Consider the following 22,093-nt stretch of genomic DNA (forward strand, 5'->3'; position numbering starts at 1 on the left):
CAGGCTGGGGGGCCTTTGGCCCCCGGACATGAAGTCCTGGGTGCAGCTGTCAGTGGTGGGATGGTCATGGGTTAAGGCTGCTGCAGGGTGGGTTCTCCCTTTTTTGCCCAGCTGGGGTGGAAGGAGGGCTGTTGCTTTGGGAAGTTAGCCCCAAGAAAGCCTTTTGCTCATCTGGGTGAGCCTAGTGAAGTACTAAGCAGTTTTGCCAGTAGTAAAGGTGTTTTAACAGCTGCAGAGGAATTGCGCTGCTTTAATTTGCCTTACAAATGGAGATCTTTGCATGCACGATCTTATCACACCTAGACAAAAGACAATGATTGAGGGGAGAGGATATAAAGAGCCACAAAATACTAGATGCTGGAGGTGGGATAGCAGGGAGAAGGGAGAAAAGCAGCAATGCAAATGAGACGAGAAAGGTCAGTGATGGTGTGCAGTTGGTAATTTTACTTTTAGGGCAGCCAGAAGCAATCGGCCCAGCAGGATGTGAAACCAGCAGCCTAAGTGCTGGGGGTGATGTTTGTACAAGGGAGCAAGGTCGATGCAAATGCTGCAGCCCTGTTCTTATTTTTTTGTTTGAGGAGCTTGTCTAGCCTTGGTGGCTTTGATGGGATTGCTGCCTGCTCGGGATGTTTCTGTGGGTCTCTGCTGCATGGGAGGGTGTGTTGGTGGTGTTTTGGGGACAGGCTGGGTGCAGGGGGACTGACACTTCCTTTTCCCTCTATTCCTATGCAGGACACAGGCAGAAATGGCCCACACGTGTCGCGGGACCATCAACCTGTCCACAGCTCATATCGATACGGAGGACTCTTGTAACATCGTGCTTTCCAATGGGGGAAGGACGTACCACTTAAAGGCGAACTCAGAAGTGGAGAGGCAGCGCTGGGTCACGGCCCTGGAGCTGGCCAAAGCGAAAGCCATCCGCATGAGGAACAACCAGTCAGGTAGAGTGCGTCTTAGCGTGCAGACATGCAACTGGATCCTTTTTAAAAATCTCCTTGTAAACCAGCTCTTCTGTGCTTGCTAAATTGTGCAGAAACCCTGGCAGATACTATTTCATACGCAATTAAAAATAGCTGATGGTTTCACAGAGACACAAAGGGTTTTAAACAATACTGTGTGCACCAAGTGCCATCTCATCTGGTTATACAGCATTGAACAGGTTTTTAAAGCCCCTGGTAATGACTGTAAATTATAGGGAGCCAGTAAAAATGGACTAACGATGATTCTTCTGGAAGGCAGGATGTATGTGCCTTTCTCCTGGAGACTTTGTGTTGTTCTGTGTGGACAGGGAATGCTTTAAGTGGCACTAAGTGCAGTGGTCAGTGGCACTACAGGGAACAGCAGTTCACAACAAAGTGCCAGAACCATGCCTTTCTTATTCACCCATAGCTTAGGATAGTTTGGTAGATGAATGACACATATATTTAGTTGAGCTGCCTCCCTCCATGCATATTTCTTCTTCTCCCTCCTACATGCACTATGCTGTGGTGTGGTATTTTTTAGTGTATGTTTGGGACAGCTGCATTACGTAAAACTGTCAGAGCCCCGTGCCTGTTACGCAGCTCCTCCCCAGAGTGTCATTTTTACTGCTCCATTGTGTAATGGATTGATTAGCTGCTTAACAAACAGAATATTTTAGAAATATTTCAATGGTTGTAACTCTTCTGGGATTAACATTTGGTTTTCTTCCACAAACAAGCACGGCTTCAAGTTGCAGAATACGAAACCCATGAATGTATTAAAAAGCTGGCTACCTCCTGTCTTAAAATAAAACTGCTCAGATCTTATCTTGAATGCTGGAAATCAGGCCTTGTATGAGAGAAAAGATGTAGCGAACACCTGATTTGGTAATGCTCTTAAAATGAAAATGTAGCTTCAGAAAATGCCCCGAATGTTTTAGAAAGGGGGTGTGTGAAGGTGAGACTGGGGAAAGCCATGGTAAGGTATTTGTTGCACAGCCTGGGGTTGCTTTGGTTCAGTGCTTATGTAGTATCTCACTGTCCTGGTCCAGGTTTAGGCTTTGGGACACCTGCAGATGCCGCTCTGTGCTACCGACTGCAGGGAGTATGCATCTGTAGGTACAATGTTTGTGAAGCTTAGCTTTCAGAGTCACCACCGAGGAAGGTTGTGGTTGGTTCAGTGCATCAAGAAAAAAACCTCTGCTTCCCCAGGGGAAATGCTCTTGCGTGCACACCAAAACCACAATGTGCTGTGGTGTGACTGTGGGGTGCAGTTCTCTGTCTGAGTGGAGGTCGAGGCTGTGGATGGAGACGACTTTATAATGCTGCTGGCTTACAAAAACACAGTCAACATAAAAGTAGTGTAATGACATTTTTGGAAGGCAGCATGTTAATGTTTTTGTCTGTGTACCAGTGGGATGGTCATTTGGGATGCTGGCTGCCAGGGGCATTGCACAGGCAGAGTCTGTGCTTAACGTAATGTTTTGTAGAGAGCAGCAGAATGCCAGAGCACCAACGGTTTGACTTGCAGGAGAATAAGCCCCCAGTCCTGGACTAATATGGTCTGACTTGTGTATGACCTTGTGAGACAGCTAATTATACAAAAGTTGATTAGTGTGTGAGCCACTTACCCATTTCCCATAATTGTTTAAGTATGCTGTGTTCCGGGGCACTAGCATCTACGGATTTAATTACATAAAGTATTTTGACCTCTCTGTCCCTTAATATTGCAGCTCTGGAGTATATGTAAATACTGATGGAGAATACAGCCAACTGAGGAGAAGATGGAAGTTTTCTAGGCACTTGTGTTTTGCCTGGCGGAGTGCGACGTTGTACCAGGTCGTGGCTGTAGTGAGCAGGGTGTGATGGCTGTCGGTCCTGCGAACATCACTTATCCCATAGCGGGAAGCGAGTGCTTTAGCTGGAAAAGGATCTTGGATGTGGGATGAGTCGGTGCGTGCCTTTACCTTCACCTTTCCGAACGTCGGGCTGTGGATGATGGGAGGGCAGGCATGGAGCAGCGCAGGCATTTGGCTGCTGAGCTCCCCCGCCCAGCCTGGGGCTGCAGGAGGATGTCAGCGATGCTGCCTCCAGAGTCACGCGCAGTTATTTTGGTTTGTGTCTTTACATAAAAATAGCAAATGCAGAGACTTCCTGTCTTAAGGCTCTGGATGTGCTGACTTCCTAGCTCCGGCGAGCCCAGACTGTACTTTCAGGGTAAGGACAGTGCAGCAGCAGTGCTGATTTGGCTGCGGAGGCTCGTTCCTGTGCTGCTTCGCAGTGGTGCTGACTCAGCTGTTTGCAAGACAATGCTGTGATCTAGGTCAGGGAGCTGATGGGAGATAAAAACCAAACCAAACTCTTGTTTTTCCAGGCTTTTCTGATCTGGTCCGAGGGGATAAGATGCTCTGTAAATGGGCGTTGAATCCTTGTGCTGTGGAGTTAGAGCTGAGGACATTGGTGAATTACTTTACCCTTTAATGTTCACCTGGCTGATGATGTTTTGTCCCAGTTAGAGATCTTTTAATTAAGGTAAAGAATGAATATGTGTTAGGTTTGACTGTTTTGCTTGAATTGAAATAAAATTCCTAGCGTGTCCCTATGAGTGCTGGGCATTGCGCAGAGCCCTGCGGTGGGTGATTACAAGTGGAGGGAGGAGGCTCTGGATTTGCTAAAGAAGTCCCTAGGTCCTTCAGGTCTGCTCACATGGGGGGTTGACTCCTTTTATCCTGAGTGATCCCCAAAACCCGTGTGTTTCCCAGGGCTGCTCTGCAGAGCTGAGGTCGATGCATTGGGGCTGTCTTGGCCGGTGGGCACGAAGGGTGGTGAGCAGCCATATGGATTTGTGCCAGCAAAGGTGGAGCATCGGTGGCTCTGGGAGGCCAGAAGACTGGGAGAGCGTTGCAGTGGGCAGATGAGGACAGAGAAGCAGGTTTGTGTCTAATGCTGCCTGCCTGTATGGGGAAGAATATGAGGAGCATCCTTACGGTGATCCCCACTCACGGGCACTGCCTGCTGCCCTGCCTGCTGCAGGGGAACGTGGCAGGAGCCCATCCTCGGCATTCCCTGCTGGTGCTCAGGAACATGGGGGATCTGGTGGAAGTGGCACTTCTGGGGAGGAGATAGCTGGGCTCAAGTCAGCTGCTTCTGAGGTGTCTCCAGCTGATGAGCGCTGGGGCGGTCTCACATGCGGAACAGCTTTTCGGCTCCATACAGTTTTCAGCAGGCAAGGAGCACCGAGGGGAGGGAAGGGGGTGTCCTTGCTTCCTGGTGCTCTAAAAAAAAAAAAAAAAGCCTGACCTCTTTTTGGAAATGTTTTAAAGATGAGCCACACTTTAGTTGCTGCTGAAAATAAAGCATGCTTGAGTGTAAGCTGGGGTTCTCCATTCATTTGTGTTTCTGCATAAAGCAGCGGTCCCTTGCTGCTTTCCTGGCATTTGAGATTTGATGGGGTGTAGTACTGGCAAATTGGGTTAACTCTGCAAATATATATTTACTAGCGGGGAGACTTATTTTGGGGTGGATGAAGAGAGTCTCTTTTCTCCCAGTAGTTCTCTTGAAATAAACAGAAACGAAAGCATTTTTAGCTTGACTGCTGGCTAGCTTGAGCTGTGCACTGAGAGATGCCATTTTCACAGGACTGATTTTCATTTCTATTTTTAAGAAATGGCAAAACCTATACACAAACCATGTATGAGATGGGAGACTTTGCTGTTCCCTCTTGTGCGTAACTGAAGGAGCTCTGGTTTCCCCTCTACCCGGTGCGTAGCTGGGACTATTTTAGTAATAAGCCGTGAGCTGGGACGTGAGTAAGTATTGATAGATGTCAGGTGAGAAAACTCGCTGTCCTCATCCTGCTTTGCTGGTGAGAAACCTGCCTAGTGATACCAGGGGGATTAGTGGCAAAATGCGAGAGCAGAGCTGAGTTGCTGTCTTAGCTCGCTCCTCAATTACCATGTGGTGCTTAATTCCTCTAAAATAAATCTGTAGTTTAAGATTAGGACAGAAGGGTCCCAGACCTGGCTGGATGGCTCGCCTCTAGACTCTGCTCAGCCAAATCTGGCATTCCTATGTCTAGTTGGGTTTATACAGTGTTGGAGAACTCGTAGTAACTTGGTTTGCCCACACGGTACCCAGCTCCGTCACTCCATGGAAAGAGCAGGCATGGGTTACACTTTCATCAGTGCTCGGTATGGCCCTGTGCTGTTTATCTGTCCTGAAAATCAGATTTCTGGAATTGCCCTCTGTTCTCATTACTGTAAGCTCTTGAATAATTCTAGCCTTCTCCGCTCACCATGTTGTACCAGCATAAGCCCTTGGATTTTTGTCAGCTCATACATCGTCCTCTTGACAACTTCAGCTTTGTAGAGTGGCAGCAGTGACAGCGAAATGCTTTTATCTGCTCCTTATGCTCGGTCCTCTCTCTGCAGTCATGGCTTGGAGGTTGTGAACTTAAAAGTATTTGATGACTGTGTTTAATATACCTTTTTTATGGCAGTGAAAATATCCTTTCTTTTTAGGGCAGTATCATGAGATACAGGAATTAATTATATGACTGGTGAATATATGAGAATTATTTTCTTGGCTATGTGATGAGGGGGTCTTTAGAAAAGCCTGCAAGGGGAGGGTAGAAGTCTGTCGCTGGTATTTTAAACACTAGGTATTGTGTTGGAAAACTCCCCAAAATGAACTTGGGCTGCTTGGTGATTGATTGGAGAGGTGAGGGAGTCGGTGACTTCTTTTGACCCCTGCTTGGGGGTTCCTGGGAGGAGAGAAGATGAAATCCATGCTGTGATTCCAGTCGTTGCCTGAACTAGTGCAGATTTCAGGCTGACTGAAGGCATTTTTGGTGTTCATGGTAATAAAAAAGCAGGAGTTAATTGGATAGGTCAGTGCTCATGTCTGCGTCAAGACAAAATCACCTGCCAACCTCCCCCAAAGGCATCCAGCGCCTCGCGCCAAGGCTGGGGCTCGAGATGTCAGTGCAGCAACAAAGCTGGGAATCGCTACAAAAAGAGCAGAAGAGAAAATGTAGGTTTGCTCCATGTGCAGCTGTGATGCTTGTCCCCTGGAGAGGGTCTGGCTCTCATCACACCAGCTCACAAATTTTTCAGCAGAACTTAAACCCCAAAAACCAAACAGGCACAAGATTAACCAGACAAATAAAGCCTCCTCCACCAAGGGAGGGTGGATGATGGAAAGTAAATTTTCCATCTGGAAGAATGACAGCTGAAGGTGCTGTGTGGAAGATAGTAAATGCTGCAGGAAAAGGTGGGGGCAATTGCTTGTAACAGTAACAAGGAGGAAGTTATCAGGTCACAGATTTAAATGAAGCAGGAATAATTAATATTTTGTAGAACACAAAATTAAATGGTGGCATTCGCTGTGGGAAGCCAGAAAATCCAGAGAGATTGAACAGATTTGGACACAATTTCATCACTCGTGGATACGAGCTGTAACTTTCTGTATGCAAAACGCAACCCAGGAGGTCCTTAAGCAGCACAGCACTAAAAGCTAAGCAGCTACGCCCAGAAAAACTACTGCATGTGCCCTGTCCCTTTATCCTACTTCTGAAATACTAGTTACGATTTGCTGGCTAGAGAAGAGACGAAGCTGCCTGAGTGTTCAGGCTGACCTTGTGCGACCATCCTGGCAAGGCTGCCGCTGGAGCGATGCTCCCCGAAATCTCTCGGTTGGGCCATTTGGGCTTCACGCGGTGTTTTCAGCCTCTTGGGGTTGTGTCACCCAGGGGAGGATTCAGTTTGAGACCAACACCCTGGCATGGCTGTGTGTGGTGTGGGTCTGGGGTTTGGGATAACGGGGGTTGACTGTCTGGTTATTCTTACTACCTTAATAAATTGTTTTCTTCTTAACAAAAGGGGAGCTATCAAAAGCAGCTTTACAGGGGCTCATTTGTAAACTGTAGGAGAGTGGGAGCTTCGAGTGGTGCGAAGAGGGAAGGAGGAGAGGGTTGTTAGTGCTGGTGTTGCCTTCTGCTCTGGCTGCTGGAATGAGTTTCTGCTGCAGCAGAAAATGTAACTCTGGAGAGAAATAAGGCTGCTGTAGAGGCTGGTGATCCCACTGCAAGTTAAGTGTGTGGTTCGGTGGGCGAGAGCCAAGGTGCAGCTCTCAGGGCTGCAGCTCACGTAAGCAGGCTGCCAGCAAGTGGTTCTGCTTCAGTGTGCTTGAGCCAGTTGTAGTGCCTTTGTAGTAGTATTAAAAAGGATCCATAATTAGTTATTCTTTAGCTTTCCCTTTAATTGCTCTAGTGATAATGTCAGCTTTGTTGCTTGATGTATTTTGGCTGTTTTTTTCCTCTTTCCAAGTAAGGGGTTTGTTCGCAAAAGATGTTTTGACTTGGGAATGTGATACTGCAAAGCATCTGCAACCTTCCCTGCCCCTCTCTGTGAATTATCCCGTTGTTGCTTTCCCCCTTTCCTCGCAGAAAGCTCCTGGCCAGGTGGCCTTGGCTTGTGCTTCTGCTCTAGTTGTGGCAGGGCCGGACAATCCCCATTGTTGTTGTCCATATGCCCTCGATGGCAGCTCGCTGCTTGCTGCAACAGTCCTTGCTATTTCCAGCAGTTTTTACAAAAGTGCTCCCTTCTCCCGTCCTCCTTGCGATGTTTCTTCATCCTGTTGTGAACTGTTTTCCCCTCTGTTCATAGGGCTTGTGCTTGGAGAGGCACTGGCTGCCAGCACCAAGTTACCTTGCTCTTCTAATTGTCTTTTTTGATCCTCGGAGTCTTGATTTTCCCAGGATAGCTGGCTGCCGTTAACTGTGCCAGGAGCTGCTGCCATGGAAAATATAATTGACAGTGCTGCTGAGATGGAGCTGTTTGCTTGGATTTCCCACTCCTAATGATTCCTGACTCCTTTCAGTGCCTTCTGCTGCTCACTTGGGTTCCCTTCTGCAGTTGGCAGGATGCTCTGTCTCTCCCGTTTCCCTGTTAAATTGCAATTGGGATGGGTTGCTCCATCTCAGCCACCACCAGCGAGCCACAGTCAACACTTTAGCTTCTCCTGCTGCAGCCAAAGGGATGCTGTGACACACCATGGGTGCGGGGTGTGCGAACCCCCTGTAAGTTGAGGTGGTGCGGAGGAGGGACAGCTGGAGCTGTGCCTGCTCTTAGATGCTGCTGAAAGGATTTATTACTGTGTCAAAATGGAGTTTTTCAAACTTTGGAGAGTTTCAGCCAGTCCCCCTCTTTCAAAAACAGCAGGATTTCCTTGAGGGCTTCACAGTGGTACTGAGCCTTTGGGTTTTTCCATCTATATATATTTTTTTTTATAGGTTCTGAAAAGTCCTTGTTGGTCCTTTGTGTCTTTCTAGTGGTATCCAGAAAAAGACTGTAATCCCACTGGCTGTTTCAGCCCTTTCTTGGGGGTAACTCTGCGCTAACTGTGAGTGTCACTAATGGAATTGCAAGGCTTGATACTGATCTTATTTCTGAGCATTTATTCTCTCTGCAATAGGGTTATGTTAGGCTCACTTAGGAGTAATTATGCTAGTCATCAGCCTTGCCTCTGATGGGGCCTGATGCCCAGGGTTGGATGCAGGGTGTGTTTGGAGGATATCAGAGCACAAAACTTTCTGCTGGCTACTGTGGAAATGGTGCCAGTGGGCTACAGGAGCGATCTCAAGTGGGTCTGGTGGACTTCTGTCCTCTCTGGGCTGCTGCTTTTGATCTCCTAACCTTTTGCCTTCACTACTCCTTGGGGAAGAGACACTGCAAGCAATCCTTACTTCTCCAGCCCCCTCCACGATCTGGCTGGTGTAGCACCACGGTCTTCGCTGGCAAAGTCGCATCAGTGGCACGGTGCAGGCAGAGTCTCCTGTGACTCCCTTCCTCATTTCACAAGCCTTTGCCTTGCCACAAGCACGTTGTAAGTTTGGGGCAAGATGCATCCCTAGCTGTCACGCAGCGTGATGGGATGAGGTTCCTAGGCATTTCGCGAGGAGTGGAAGGGCTCTGCGAGGCAAGGGAAGAGCTCCGGGGCTTGGATGTACAGAAGATGGCCGTGGTCCTCCACATCTGCTGCGGCTGAATGCTTGGGGTTTCATAGGCGACGGGACTATTGGCAATTGCCCTAAACGTGGAGGGTTATGAAGTGTTGACTTCTTTTTAAATACAGGTGGTTAAAATGGTCTGAACATGTATCTGGCATGTTCTTGGAAATTCAGGCGTTGGGAAGGAAGGAAAAAAAAAAAAAAGTGGCTTCCTGGTTTTGTTGCTTTTAGAGTGTGTCTGATCAGCCTGGGAATTTTTCCTCAACCAGAGAAGTTTGCAGGCCTTGAGATGGGAGGCCCAGGGGGACGAGTACTTAATCAGGTTGTCTCAATATCTGCAGCTGATGAGGTCCTGTTAATGGACATTCAGCTGAAAAGGGCTATAAACAGTCTGAGATCTGCACAGCCTGTAACTGCTCCCTTCTTCTGGCTGCTGCCTGGCAATGCAAACATGAGGAGGATGGGAGGAATCTTCAGGATTTTCCAGTATTTCACAAGCTGGGAATCCTCCTCCCCGTGCCCCCCCCCCCCCCCTTTTTTTTTTTTTTTTTTTTTTTTTTTTTTGCTAATCTGTTTTTAATTCTCCTGTTACTGTTTCCCACTTTACTTGCACGTTGGGATAGAGTTACCCAAGAAATATGCTTACCTCCTCGATTTGGTGCTGATCTTTCCCTTGTTTCCCACGTGCATATACTGTGTTGTATATTATACTATTGCAGATGTAGTCCGTGATAATAATTTATAGCAAAGGAACACAGAAAATGTTACTTACATAACATCACAAACTAAACATTACAGCAGGGAGCTCAGTGGAGACTGCAGTATATAGGCCATCTCCGCTGCTGCAGCCTCGTCCTCCGGAGTGAGCGAAGGAGCTGTGCTGCTGCATGTGCCACGTGGCTGCTCGCTCATAGCTGGCGTGGTGTCGATGGAAGAGGGTTTATCGTGCAACAGCAGTGGCTAAAGGCAAGGGAAAGACTGGAAAAATGCTCCAAGATGATCTTACAATTTAAAAAAACCCCCACAATCAGGTCTGGAGCGGTATTGGGGAAGCAGTACGCGTTAGCGTTGCAAACACGTGGTGTACAAGCGGGGTTCAGGAGTAGGATGGAAAATGATGTCCCAGCTCACGGTGCTCTCCACTGCTTCTGCAGGACATGCTCTTACACCTGCCCGACAGCACAGGTATGTCCCCGCTGCCTCTGTTGGCGTCTGCTGCTGCCCAGGGGAGCAGGAGGAAGGGGGGAGCCTGGTGCTTCGCTTTCCGAGCAGTTGCCCTGCACTTTTATGCTCTTGGCAGACCCGTGGCACGAACTCATGAAGCACATTTTAGGGCTCCTAAAATACAGCTGCAGGAGTTGGCGCTGAAGTAGGCTGCGTGTGGTGAGCTGTGCTCCGTGGCAGTGACGGAGCCCGCTGCCTTGTCTCAGTGCAGCTGCTTTTTGGAGCTTTTTGGACTCCTGTGTAGTCAGTGTTACAAGTGAGGCTGCATTAATAAACCCCCTGAAAATAAATAATTGAACGTGACTGTGCAGAGGAGGGAAGGGGGCGAGGGTTTTGTTAACGGCTGCCGCAGCAGGAGTGAGGCAGTGGTGGGCAGGAGCCTCTGCTCCCTTGTGGGTGCTTGGAAGGAGGGGGGCTGGGATGTGCGGCACGAGGATATCTGTTGGCATTGAAGACCTGAGATGCTGGGTGTGAACACAGCAAACTTTGGGTCTGTGAGATGTCACTGACGCTGTGATTTATAGAATTTTTTGAGTGAAAAGTTGTTTTCATGGTGATCTTAAAGGAAACCTTTGATTTTTTTTTTTCTGATTTTTTTTTTTTTTCAAAGTATAGAGCAAGCATTGCTGTTGGATTATAACCCACTTTATTCCTTTTTAGGCTACAAATCTGTTAATGCTGCTGTGGCTCCCGTGCAGAATGCCCTCTGCCTGCAGCTGGTGTTGGGGTGAGAGATGCTGCCTTGGTGGCTTGCAAATATTTTTCAAGTCTGCTGAAGTCTGCTGGTGCAGCTGTGCTGCGTGGAGCTGCACCAGCTGTTCGGGTCCCCTTCTTTCCTCTGCAAAGCTGGCAGGGTTGTGCAAGGGGGACCTGGCACGGGTGCAGTGAAGGAAGAGGCTCTTTTTTGGCTGAGCTGATGTAGAAGGAGTTTGGTGCAAGTACACAGGGAGGAAAAATCCTTCTTGGTCCTTACTTGGTCCTGCATTGTGGCCCTAGGAGCTGGGAGGTTAGGTAAAATTAGGGGGCTAAAGTAGCCCATTGTAGCAATAAGGACCAGCTCTGTTCTCCTCTTGGCGAGTTGAAGAGCTAATGCTTCACCAGCAAAAATCAGAGAGGGATAAATATCTCTGGTGAGGATTGTGCTACTCCTTGAATTGATAAGTATCAAGGAAAAACGGTGACAGAACACTTTCTATTTTGCCATGTTTGTATCAACTACAAATTTGTTCTTGTTTTTAAAAGTGCTGTGTCTCTTGTTACTGTTTTATTTTTTCCTGTGTCCATCTTCTGTGTTTCTTTAAAATCTGTGTTTTTTCCTCAATTATTTATTGACCTCTCACCCTGCACTCTGGACAAATGCTACTATTTGCTGCATGTGAGTGCATGGCTTGAGTAAGTGCTATTTCCATCACTTCATGTTTTTCAGCTGTTTGTAAATAAATGTTTCCTTTGTCTAATGCTTGGTGGCTTTTTTTTGTTGCTTCCATTTGATTTCATCACTTCCACAAATTTTTTGACAAAACAATTTATCAAGGTCGCTTGTCAAGACTGCAGAGAAAAAAAATCAATAAAACCTGGGAAGCTGTGCACACGTTTTACCTTAACTCATGTTTAATTACTTCACTTGGAGAATGACAAGTGGCACTTGGTTATTTCGCCAGTGTTTGAAACAGCCTTTGAAGGGTCCCATCCTTTGCTTGCCGTGGGTAAAAGTTTTGCTTTATCTGTGTGTCCGGTCTCTTTCCCTGTGTCGTTTCAAGCGTGTGAAGGAAATGAGGAGCTGTTGCCTCCGCGTTAATCCCTGTAAAGAGCTGGGCGGGCAGAGACCAGAGCACACCCTGGGAGCCAGCGCTGGCTGCTCTCTGGCTTAAAAACTGATGCCACGTAAGTGCTGAAACCCAGAAAGAGCAGTGTGCGGCCGCCCACGGCTTGGGTCAAATCCTGTGCCCCATTGTGGGGGGGATTAATCGCCTGATCCCTCCGGCTTTGCTCCATATGATGTTGACCGGTTTTAAACAGTAACTGCGGAAGAACGGAGGCAGTAGCTTCAGTTTGCATTAATGTTGTTGTTTTTATCCTTTTGAATGAGGACTTGTCAGAGGCTGGTTTGAAAACCTCGGTGCAGCCGGGGTCCTCGGAGCAGTTTGGTATCGGTAGTGGGAAGCAGAGGGCTGCTGTTGCTTGTTGCGCCAAGATAGAAACTGTCAGACTGGTGCCTGCCTCTGTTAGCAGGTGCATTTGCAAGAGAAACGTGTGTTAAATCTGATTCTCTTTTGCTGGGAGATCACGGTGTGACCCCTGGAGTGAGGCCACGTCCCGTGCCGTGGCCGCAGTCCAGAAGCACCAGCCCTTTCCACCTGGGGAAGCAAATCCCCCACCTCTGGTAGTGGCTGTCTGTAGCACAGGGCTTCCCTGGGAGGCTGCCAGCTCCGATGCCCTGAGCAAAGCAGGGCATGAAGGCTTGCAGGCGATGGGTCTTGGCCCCTGCCCAGATCCGCCCCCCCCCCACCCCGAGATCTCTTCTTGGAGCTGGGGACGCAGCTGAAGGTCCTGCTCCCTGCGGAGGTAGGAGTGCTTTGAGCAGCTGCCTTCTCGCACAGCCCTGTCCTTCCCCTCGCCGCCTCCTCTCCCTTCCTCAGAGGGTGCAGGAACGAGCTGACATTGTCCCTCTTCTCTCCCCAACCCAGGTTTGGTATCTTTTTGCTCATACCTGTGTAAATTTTTGTTTTTTTTTTTTTTTTTTTCCTTTCCTGTTTTTTTCTCCTCATGTGTAAACTCAAAGTAAATTTTTGCCTTGTCATTTGTGTCCTTTGTTCCTCCAGGGTGGTGTGACTGTGTCCTGAGAATGGGATGGCAACCTGGGCTCCTTTGGCTTCGTAACTTGCATGCATGTGAGCTTATTTTGAAATAGGGTTTGTTTTAATAGAACATGTCCATCATCTGCAAGCGAAGCTGCTCTCGGTACGAAGCGAGCCAGCCCCTGGCAGCTGTGACCAAGGGGCGGGTGGCACCATGCTGCATGCAGCCATCACGTGGGGGCAAATTGGGGCTCTCTCGGTGGCTGTTCACGCTGTGGCTGGGATCCCTGCTCTGATAGACTTCAGAGGGGCTGGCGTCGCAAGTATTTGGGTTTCCCAGTCGAGTCTGGTGCTGCTGCTGGTCTGGTGCACGGTGCTGCCTGGAATGGGCAGAGGTGGGATGGCCTCGGGCTGCTGCAGCAGAAGCTGGCTGCCTTTCCCATTGGAAACAGGGAAGCTCTGACCCGGCCACGCTTGAGCCCTCTGCCTGGCTTGTGGGTCACTGCTTTGCTACAGAGCTGGTGTGTAGGTGCCTTTTTGTAGTTTTATCACCCTGGCCGCTTTTGGGGGAAGAATTGTCTTTAAGCAAAAGCAAAGACAAGATGTGAGGTCCAGAGCAGAGTCTGGTGATGGGCTGGGATGCAGTAGTGGCCGATGCACATCCTATTCCCGAACGCTTGGCCCAGCACTCAGAAACCCTGGGGAGTGAGCAAAAAGCCCCCAGGATTTCTTCTGGTCTGCAGTGCCCCTCTTGGCCAAACCCTGGCTGCCACCAGCCCTCCACCCTTCCAGCGATGGGGCCGGGACTGCGCAGGCAAGATGCTTTCTGCCTTAAAAGAAGCTTTCAGGAGCTGTTGAGCTCTGACTGGGAATAGCCTGGCTGGATGTAGGTGTATCCCTGCCTCACAGGGGCTGGGAGCACTTTTGCTGACCCAAAGCTTTGGCTGGGCAGTGGGACGTACCACCAGACCTAAGCAGTGCCTGGGGCAAGCAGTGCTGTTTCTTCTGCCAGGGCTTCTTCGGGTCCCTTTAGCCATGCTTTGGGTGTGGTGAAAGCATGGTCTGGGACCTCAAGACTTAGCTTAAGTGTGCAATCTGCTTTATTCCTTTAGCCAGTCTCACTTTACAGTTAGCGACTGCAAAGTGCTGGTGTGGGGAGTTGCTCTGTTATGGGTTCAGCCCGCTGTTCAGCTCCTAAATTTCCTCTCGTGTTCAACAAGCAGACAATTCAGTCACCAAAACACCTGGATGTGTGTGAACAGCTATACCTCTGTGTAGGTTGTATCGGAGAAGCTCACGTCTTTGCTGGCCTTGGTAAGCCATCCTTGTGCTGATCCTGCCGTTTGGCTTGTCTTTTGGAGAACGGGTGCAGTCAAACAGCCGGCAAGTCTCAGCTTGGACCAAGGGCGAGTTTCTCCTTGGCTTTTGCCAGGAGTGCCGTGTATATTTCCTGCGATCTTAAAAATTCCCATTCCTGCGTGGGTGGCAGAAGTGGGAGGGATGATCTGTGTCATTACTTCTCTGCTGTGCTTGCTAATATTAGCTTGATTTGTCATTTTGGTAACTTATAACTGGAGTTGGGATGGAAGTCAATGCAAATAGTCCCTTGTTACTGACCACCAGTGGTGGATTGCTAATTTTAATGCTCTGCCTGGGTCGAATTTTAACTTGCTGTTGCACCTCTAGGTCTGCATGGTTGATGTCCGTGACCTACAGCAGCTTGTTTATGAACCTGGAGTCATGTAAGGTTGGGACCAGCATTTTGCTGAGTTCAGTGTATCCTGAACGTGAGGATGCTACAAATGAGCTGCGTGCTCGTTTAGAGTTGACACAGATGGGGAGGGAGCCTGCATCTGTAATGAGAAGCAAAGTAATGGCCAATAACTCACACTGAAGGCAGCGGGGAGCCCGTCGACAGGCTGCTGGGCTGCACAGGCGACCCCTTGGCCCCAGCAATTCGTGGCACTCGTCTGGTAAAGAGCAAGCTGACTCTCAAGTGAGGACATCTGGTCAGATCCTGACTTCTGACCCTTGTTGCCACCCGATAAGGCCTCTGCTGGGATTTCCTAGAGCTGCCGCTGGCATTCGGCTGCAGCACATAATGACTGGGTCACACTGGGGAATGGTGGCAGAGGAGGCAAAACTGCTCTGGGAAAGGAAAACAGGCAGCTGGCGTGGCTTTGCCTCCTCCTGCCCTTTGAAAACATATGTTTGTTACTTAAATTTTTAAGCCAAGCAAGTTTCACCTCTAAGTAGTTTTTAATACAGTTTTTAGTAACGTAACAGGGGTTTTTCATATTGTTGGGAGGACCAAGGGGGAGCGTTTCCAGCTCATGTAATCGGTTCAGTGTATTTTGGTGTTATTTTTAGGCATTTAAAATTCCCAAGTGATTTTTTTTTTTTTTAAACTAGCACGGAAAAAGCCTGTTGGAGGAAAATCAGTTTTGAACTCTGAAAATAATAACAATTCTTACTGATTAGAAATGAGTCATTAGATGAAACCTGATCTCTTCAAAAAGTCTGAAGGCATCTCTTTGGTGGCTGGTTCGGGGCAGCAGTGTACATGGCAGAGCTGTTTTACACTAAGGAGTGAACAGCTGGAAGGAAACCCTTCTGGCGTGTGGTTTGTGTCTAATGAAGCAAATCAGCTCCTGCTCCCCATCCACAGAATGGAGAATTGGATTTGAGCTTGAGGTGGGAGGTATGAATAGCCTGTGCCACCCTCGCAGGGCATGGTGAGTCCCTCTGTGGTTCTTCCTGTGGCTAAATAAATTAATTTGTATTTTTTTTCAGGCTGGATGTAATGGTTTTGTTTGTTATTCAGAGGTCAGTGAATTGGTGGGACTCACAGCTTGGTGGGACTGACAGCATCGGTGTACCTGGAGAGCCGTGTGTGGCTTCCCGTCCCTGTGGGATATCTGATGTCCCTCGGGACAAGGTGAAGGGGATATCCGAGTGCACTATTGTCATTTAGGACCCTGCAGAGTGTTTCATTCAGCGCTGCCAAACGGTTTGTCACCCCTCAGCTCGTCCCTAAGGGAATGAGAAACTCCACAGAAACAACATTTACTTGCGCCTGGTTTTCGTAAACCACCTACGGAGGGCTGTGGTGGTACTTTATTCCCGAGCATCACCTTGCTCTCTGTTGCCGTAGCTCAGGGATGCTGCGATTCACCGGTTGTTGGTGGTTTACTCCATGCTCCGAGGCGATGCAGCAGGAACAGGTTGCCCTCTCCTGGCACGCTCCTTCCACGAAGCCGTGGTGCTGGGTAGGATTTGCTGTCAGGCTCCCCAGCTCTTGCATAAGGGATATCCCTGCAGAGAGCCCAGCATCGAAGGCGCTGAAGATATATGCTTGCCTATACTTGATTTTGCAACTGGCCTTCAAAGGGTGACTTACAAGAGAGAGGTTTAGCAGCCAGACCCTACCCGAACGTTCTCCAGTGGGGCAGGAGAGTCAGCTCTTCTGGTGGGGCTAGTGGGGAAGGAGCTGCTACTCCTCTCCCCAGCATTTCGGTTCTTTCCCTGGGCCCAGGCATGCTTCAGGCTGCTCACAGCACACGGTGCCCCCAAAACATCCGCCGCACCGAGAAACCGGGGTGGAAACAGCTCATCTGACTGGCCTGTGCTGGCATCTTGCGGTGCTTTGTGCTCTTGCAGCGCCTTGTCTCCTCCTGGCGCTGAAATCCGCTTTGACGCCAGCAGATGCTCCTTTGGGGCATTTCCCTGGATCCAGCCTGGGAAATTTATAATTCTTGTTGAGTTCAGCAGTCTTTAACTTAAAATTGTCACGGTAGGCAGTGAAGATCAACTTCAAGAGGATTTAATGCCACTTTTATTCTGCTCAGCTTTTTATCTTATTTCAAGAAAATCCCTCTTGCATAGTAACTTGTAGCCTGCTCCGTCGGCACGAGGTGGGATGCGTGGAGGGGAGGATGCTGCTGCCGGGAGGCAGCGGGGGGGTGTCTGCTGGGGGTCTCGGCCCCGCTGGGCTGAGCACATCGTGTCCCCCACCCCTTGGGAAGGGTCTGGGATCCCCCCTGGTTGGGGAGCAGCTGGAATTGGGGCTTTAGCCAAGCGGATTGTGGAGTGACCGTGGAGGTGGGATGGCTCAGAAGTGCCGGGGGTTTTGCAGCCCGAGGAGCACTGGCGTATGGTGCGGGAGGGTGGAGGCAGAGCAGCGAGCCGGCTCTCCCTGTCCATGTGGCAGCAAAGCCTGAGGACGGAGCAGGCGATGGGGCAGCCGTGGGGCTGGGGAGGTTGCCTGGGAGCTTTGCAGGATGCTGAGCCCTTTGCAGGTGGCTTCAGTCCTGCGGGGAGAGAAGAGGCACGAAGCCACACGGGAGCTGAGTTTAGGTGGCACCTCTGGAGGTCATGCGGTCCGAGGAAAGGCTTTATCTGCAATTAGAAATTCCAGCAGCTTCATTTGCATAGTTCTGATTGCAAGTTGCTTCTCTTTATAGCTGCAGTCCGTAACTCTTCTTTCCCTGCCTCTTTGCCAAGTGCAGTTGGCATTGAGGTGCTGTGCATCAACCGGCAGCGCCAGGCTCTGTGCTCTGCAGGGGTTTGTGGCGTTGACACAAGCCAAAATGTCCCACCCGGGGTGCACCGTGTGTCGTCCACCGGAGGATGGCAGGAGGTGGCAGCCGGCTCTGGGGCTGTGTCCTCTCCCTGGTCGTGGTATTGCCTGATGGCAAACAGGCAGCAGCGGGGCAAAAACCCAGCACAGCTTGATGGTGGGGAAGGGAGACGGGACCTGCAAGCTGGTGTGCAGAGTGGACCCGTGTCCCCAGGGACGTGCAGGGACCCCGATGTGTGTACTCTGCGTTTGAATAAACACATGGCAGGAGACTCTGCTTCCGTGGATGCTGGTAGCTGCCTCCTGGCGAATGAGCCAGGGAGGGCAGATGGTAATTGCAGGGTTGATGCTGATCCTGTCTCCTTACTTCAGGTGTTTGATTTTTTCAAAATGAGTATTTCTTGTGGGTAGCCTCATGGTAGGTAATAGCCTGTGTTATATTTTAAATATAAACTCCCAAAGTGAGCGTGATTGTGGGATGTCAGCTCGGCCTGTGAATTCATGTGCCGGTGGGAAGGGAATGGCCACAGCGCTGAGCCAAGCCAGGAATATCTGCTGTCGGGGAGAGCCATGGCTCTCATCTTGCCTAGGGAAGGAAGCTCCATGTGTCCTTACATGGCCTGATTTCATTAGTCCGGATGGTGTGTGGGTCATGGGAGGAGATCAACCGCATCTGTCTGATAAAGTTCACCAAAGGGAACAGTGAGATAATGAATTGTTTTTATTCTGGGGACCTTTAAAGGTGTCTGGCTTATAAGCAGTACTGAAGCAAGCAGCAGGTATGGCTTCCTTAGCTTTTCTTTTCAAGTTTTTTGCAAGTGCTTCCCAATTTGCTGCTTTTGTTTTCTGACATCAACTTTAAAAGGTCTGAAAAAGCCTTTGGGGGAACCAGGGCAGAGTGAGGCTTACAGGAACCCCCTCCTGCCTGGGCTGCCGAGGAGGAAGATGGGTGACCTGCTCAAAGTGTCTTGCAGAGACCCTGTCACCAGGAAGGATTTCTTTGCCATGCTGATGGTTCCTCTGCTAAACACCACGGTTGCTGCTAGCTTCTTGTAAGGATTCTTTTCCCTTGTAACATCCCAGGTAAGTATTAGTATTTCGGGATGGGCACCGGAGAAACTCCCAGGGTCTTCAGCCAGAGCATGTTTTGCTGCAGTCGTGGTGGGTCTAATTAACAGACTGATCTGTTAATTAAAGTGATCAGGACAAATATGCTGTGGGATGTTCCTGCCAGAAAACCCTTGTTAAGGACCAACATTTCTCCAGTTAAGAGGAGGTGAAGCCGCGTGCGCTGTGAACGAAGGTGTTGCAGCCTGCGCGCCATGCCGAGGCGTTGGTGCCCTTACCTTCCTCCTTGGGGCACTTCACAGACTTCCACAGAGGCAAGACACAATCTATTTCTCCTGTCACTGAAATACAGCTGTTGCAGATGTTACAAGAGCATTCAGCTGCAGTTTAGGATGAAGCGAGAAAGAAATACGAAATTAAACTACAAGGGATTTTACAGAAGGAGGTTGACAGGGTTTCAAGAGGACAGCGGCAGTAATAGCACTTACAAAAAGCACTTTGCAGTTGTGATCATAAAGGTTTGAGTAGATATCTTCTTGTAGCAGTGGAAGTAGATGCTCCTAATGTACCTAGGATTTTCAGGAACACTTTGGGAATGGGTGGGATGCATGTTCCTGAAGCCTGTTGTCTGGACCCCTCCCTGACTTTTCTGCCACGTCTATGTTGATTTGAGTTTTTCTTCAGCAATTTTTAATCACACAGAGAAAGGATGTGGACAGACTAGATGGAGAAGTGTTGGAGGGAGGTCAGCAGTGCAGTGGGGGTCCCTTGGCTGTGCCTAGGACCCAGCGGGGATGCTGAGCTGCTGGTTTCTGTGACTTCTGGTTACCTGTGGAGACCCAAACAGGGGCAGCCCGATCCCTGTTGGAGCAGCGCAGCCTCAGTGGTGTTGCACTGGATCCACATCTTCTATGCTGCTGGCCTTTGAAAAAAAGGGAGAACATCCTCTGGATGCGAAGCAAAGCCTACGTCTGATCTTCTGTGTATAGGTAAGATGACAGATCTGGTGATTTACGAGTGTTTTCCCCACCGAAGGGGTTATTGTAGTGAAAGGAGGTGGTGACCTGCAACCCCTGAAGTCCCTGCAGGTCTCTCTTCTCCTGCCTGGGGAAGGGAGCTCTGCCTGACCCACCCCGGGGTCCCTGGGAGCACCTTCCCAGTGGCTCACCAGCCTGTCCAGTAGGACCCCTGTCCTGGGATGAGCGTGAAGCGATTTGAGCGCTGGACCCGGCTCCAGCCTTCCCCAGTAGGCTGTGCTGGAGGTGAGCCCTGTGCGCTGTGGGACAAGTGCTGAGACACAAAGCTAGCCTGGGGTGCAGAGACTTTGCCGAAGGCAAATGCAGCGCTGAAGCCTGCCTTTTTCCATGTAAAATGACTTCTTACGGTGCTGTAATACCATTACATTGGCAGGGGTGCTGTTCATGGAGATGAATAACTGGTGGTTTTTGACCTCAATTATTAGATTTGTAGCTTCAACTAAAAATTCAGCTTTAAGGAGTCTTGCCAATTTTAAACTAATCTCTTCAGGGAGAAGCTCTCCCTCTGGCAGTAACCCATTCACTAGAAACTTAAATATTCATTTACAGCTAAAGCTGGACCAGTTGTTAAGGGAAAACAAGGAGGAATGAAAGCATGACAGGATGATAAAAATCCAATTTATGATTCTCCCCCGAATGTACCAATAGGAGCTTAAATTGCTGACAAAGCCTTACCGAGGGAAGTGGCAGGTGTTATATTTAGCAGCAGGGGAGCACAGCGGTGACTTGGCACACTGGGCGTTGGTAATCACTTGCCTTCTGACACGGGTGAGGATGGAAAGGCTGCGCAAAGAGCCCTCTGACGCAAGCAGAGGCACAAGCAGCAGCAGTGAGGCAGAGAAGAGAAGGACCTGATGGCGTAAGATGCTGACACTGATTTTGGAGAGGATGGAGGGGGTAGAAAAGCTGTTAAGACTATCTAAATAGGCTCCTCAGTGCTGCAGGAGGAGGTTTCCCAGCCATGGGGGTAGGTTTATCGTCCTCCTTTGCGAAGAGCGCTGGGTGTTGTTGGTTATTCTCTTGGGCACAACTGGTTGTGCTGCTGCCAAGATTCAGAGCTGTTAACCTGCAGCCAGGCTGTCTGCCAGTCAGTGACCACAGCCATCGGGCAGTCGTTTCTTCTTCCCAGAAATGGTGCAGGTTGTACTTTTATTTTTGGCAGATACTGGCAGGATTTTCCCTCCGGATGAGTACAGCTTATTCCCGTGGAGGGTGAGGTGGAGCAGGCAATCCTGCCAGTCCTAGGGGCATGTTTGACACAGGGCACCCAGTTATCTGGATGCTACATGGGGAGGACTGGAAGAGGTCTCCTGCCTAAATCTAATTGCAGACCGCAGGGAATCGTAGACTCTGTGGAGAGCAGCTGGATATTTTATCTCTGTTTATCTATCTATGTGTGACTGGCTCTGAAACTGGATGGTATTGCTTGTAGTTCTTGGGACTCCGCAGAACCAGGGGGTTTCATTTTCAGTGGTGCTGTATCTGCCTGAGCTGGTTCCCAGCTAAGCCACCTCTCTTCTCCTTTTCCCTTTTGTAGCTCTTTCATTTTAAGTCAGCTCAGCAAGTGGCTTCTTCCCTCCCTGCCTGCACTGCATGAACTTGGGGAGCCTTGACCCAGAGAAGCATTTTCCTGCCCCGTTTCACTGCTTAGCATCTTGTTAGTAAGCAGCCCAAACAAAAGATGCTGGAGGATTAATGTCTTGCTTTAAAAAAGGAAGGGGGGAAAAAAAGTCTAGTTGCCCTTCTGCCTCTGCTCTCCAGCACCCAGCTGCAGGACAGATGTGCTCCCCGATGAACCGACTTCTTCTGCGAGAGCGAAGTGGCCCAGCTTGTCAGGATGGTCCAGCAGGACACGGTTGAGCCCGGTGGTCTCTTGGAATTGTCTGCAGGCATTTCCTCACTGATGCCTCAGGGCATTCGTGGGAAGATGAGGAAGGGCTCCAGGGTCCCAGTCCACATGGAGGGCTTACAGGCAAGACTACGTGTAACGCTGGGGGTTGTGAGAAGCGTTGTTTAAGCCAAGAGGCTTGTAGCTTCCACTGAGGCTGTTGTCATTCCTCATTTTTGTGACAGCGCTGGATTAAGCAGCCTCTGCCTCGTCTGGGAGCCCTTATGCCTGTTGTCCCGGCACGGCCAGGCGTGACAGTGCAGTGTGATGATGGGAGCTGCCTGTGGCCCTCGTATCTGCTCTCTTGGGCAGCAGCAGCCTGTTTTCTGTTCAGGCCCCTTCTGGCAAAGTCCTCATTGGAAATGGGCTGGGTAAAAATGGCATTGGGGCATTTAATTTCCATAGTTTGATGACTCCCAGTCCCATCTGCTCTGCGTGCTCCTTATGGTGCCTGTACTAGTGCAGTTCTCCTGTGGTGACGCTTGTGTCGTGGTGGTGATGCTGGTGACGACTCGGAAGCGGGCTCAGCTAC

The 22,093-nt window shown here is 49.7% G+C and overlaps 1 protein-coding gene across 6 annotated transcripts in view; it reads left to right on the plus strand.

The window, feature by feature from the left end:
* OSBP2 (oxysterol binding protein 2) overlaps positions 1–22,093 on the plus strand; it is a 126,331-nt gene that overhangs the window by 30,127 nt on the left and 74,111 nt on the right. For all 6 annotated transcript variants that reach the window (XM_030024882.2, XM_030024883.2, XM_041125787.1 and 3 more), the window contains one exon: positions 733–941. In XM_030024882.2, coding sequence (XP_029880742.1) covers positions 733–941 — 209 coding nt within the window. The remainder of the gene's footprint in view (positions 1–732; positions 942–22,093) is intronic.

Source organism: Aquila chrysaetos, chromosome 9, assembly GCF_900496995.4.
Source record: "Aquila chrysaetos chrysaetos chromosome 9, bAquChr1.4, whole genome shotgun sequence".
In the NCBI taxonomy this organism is placed as follows: Eukaryota; Metazoa; Chordata; class Aves; order Accipitriformes; family Accipitridae; genus Aquila; species Aquila chrysaetos.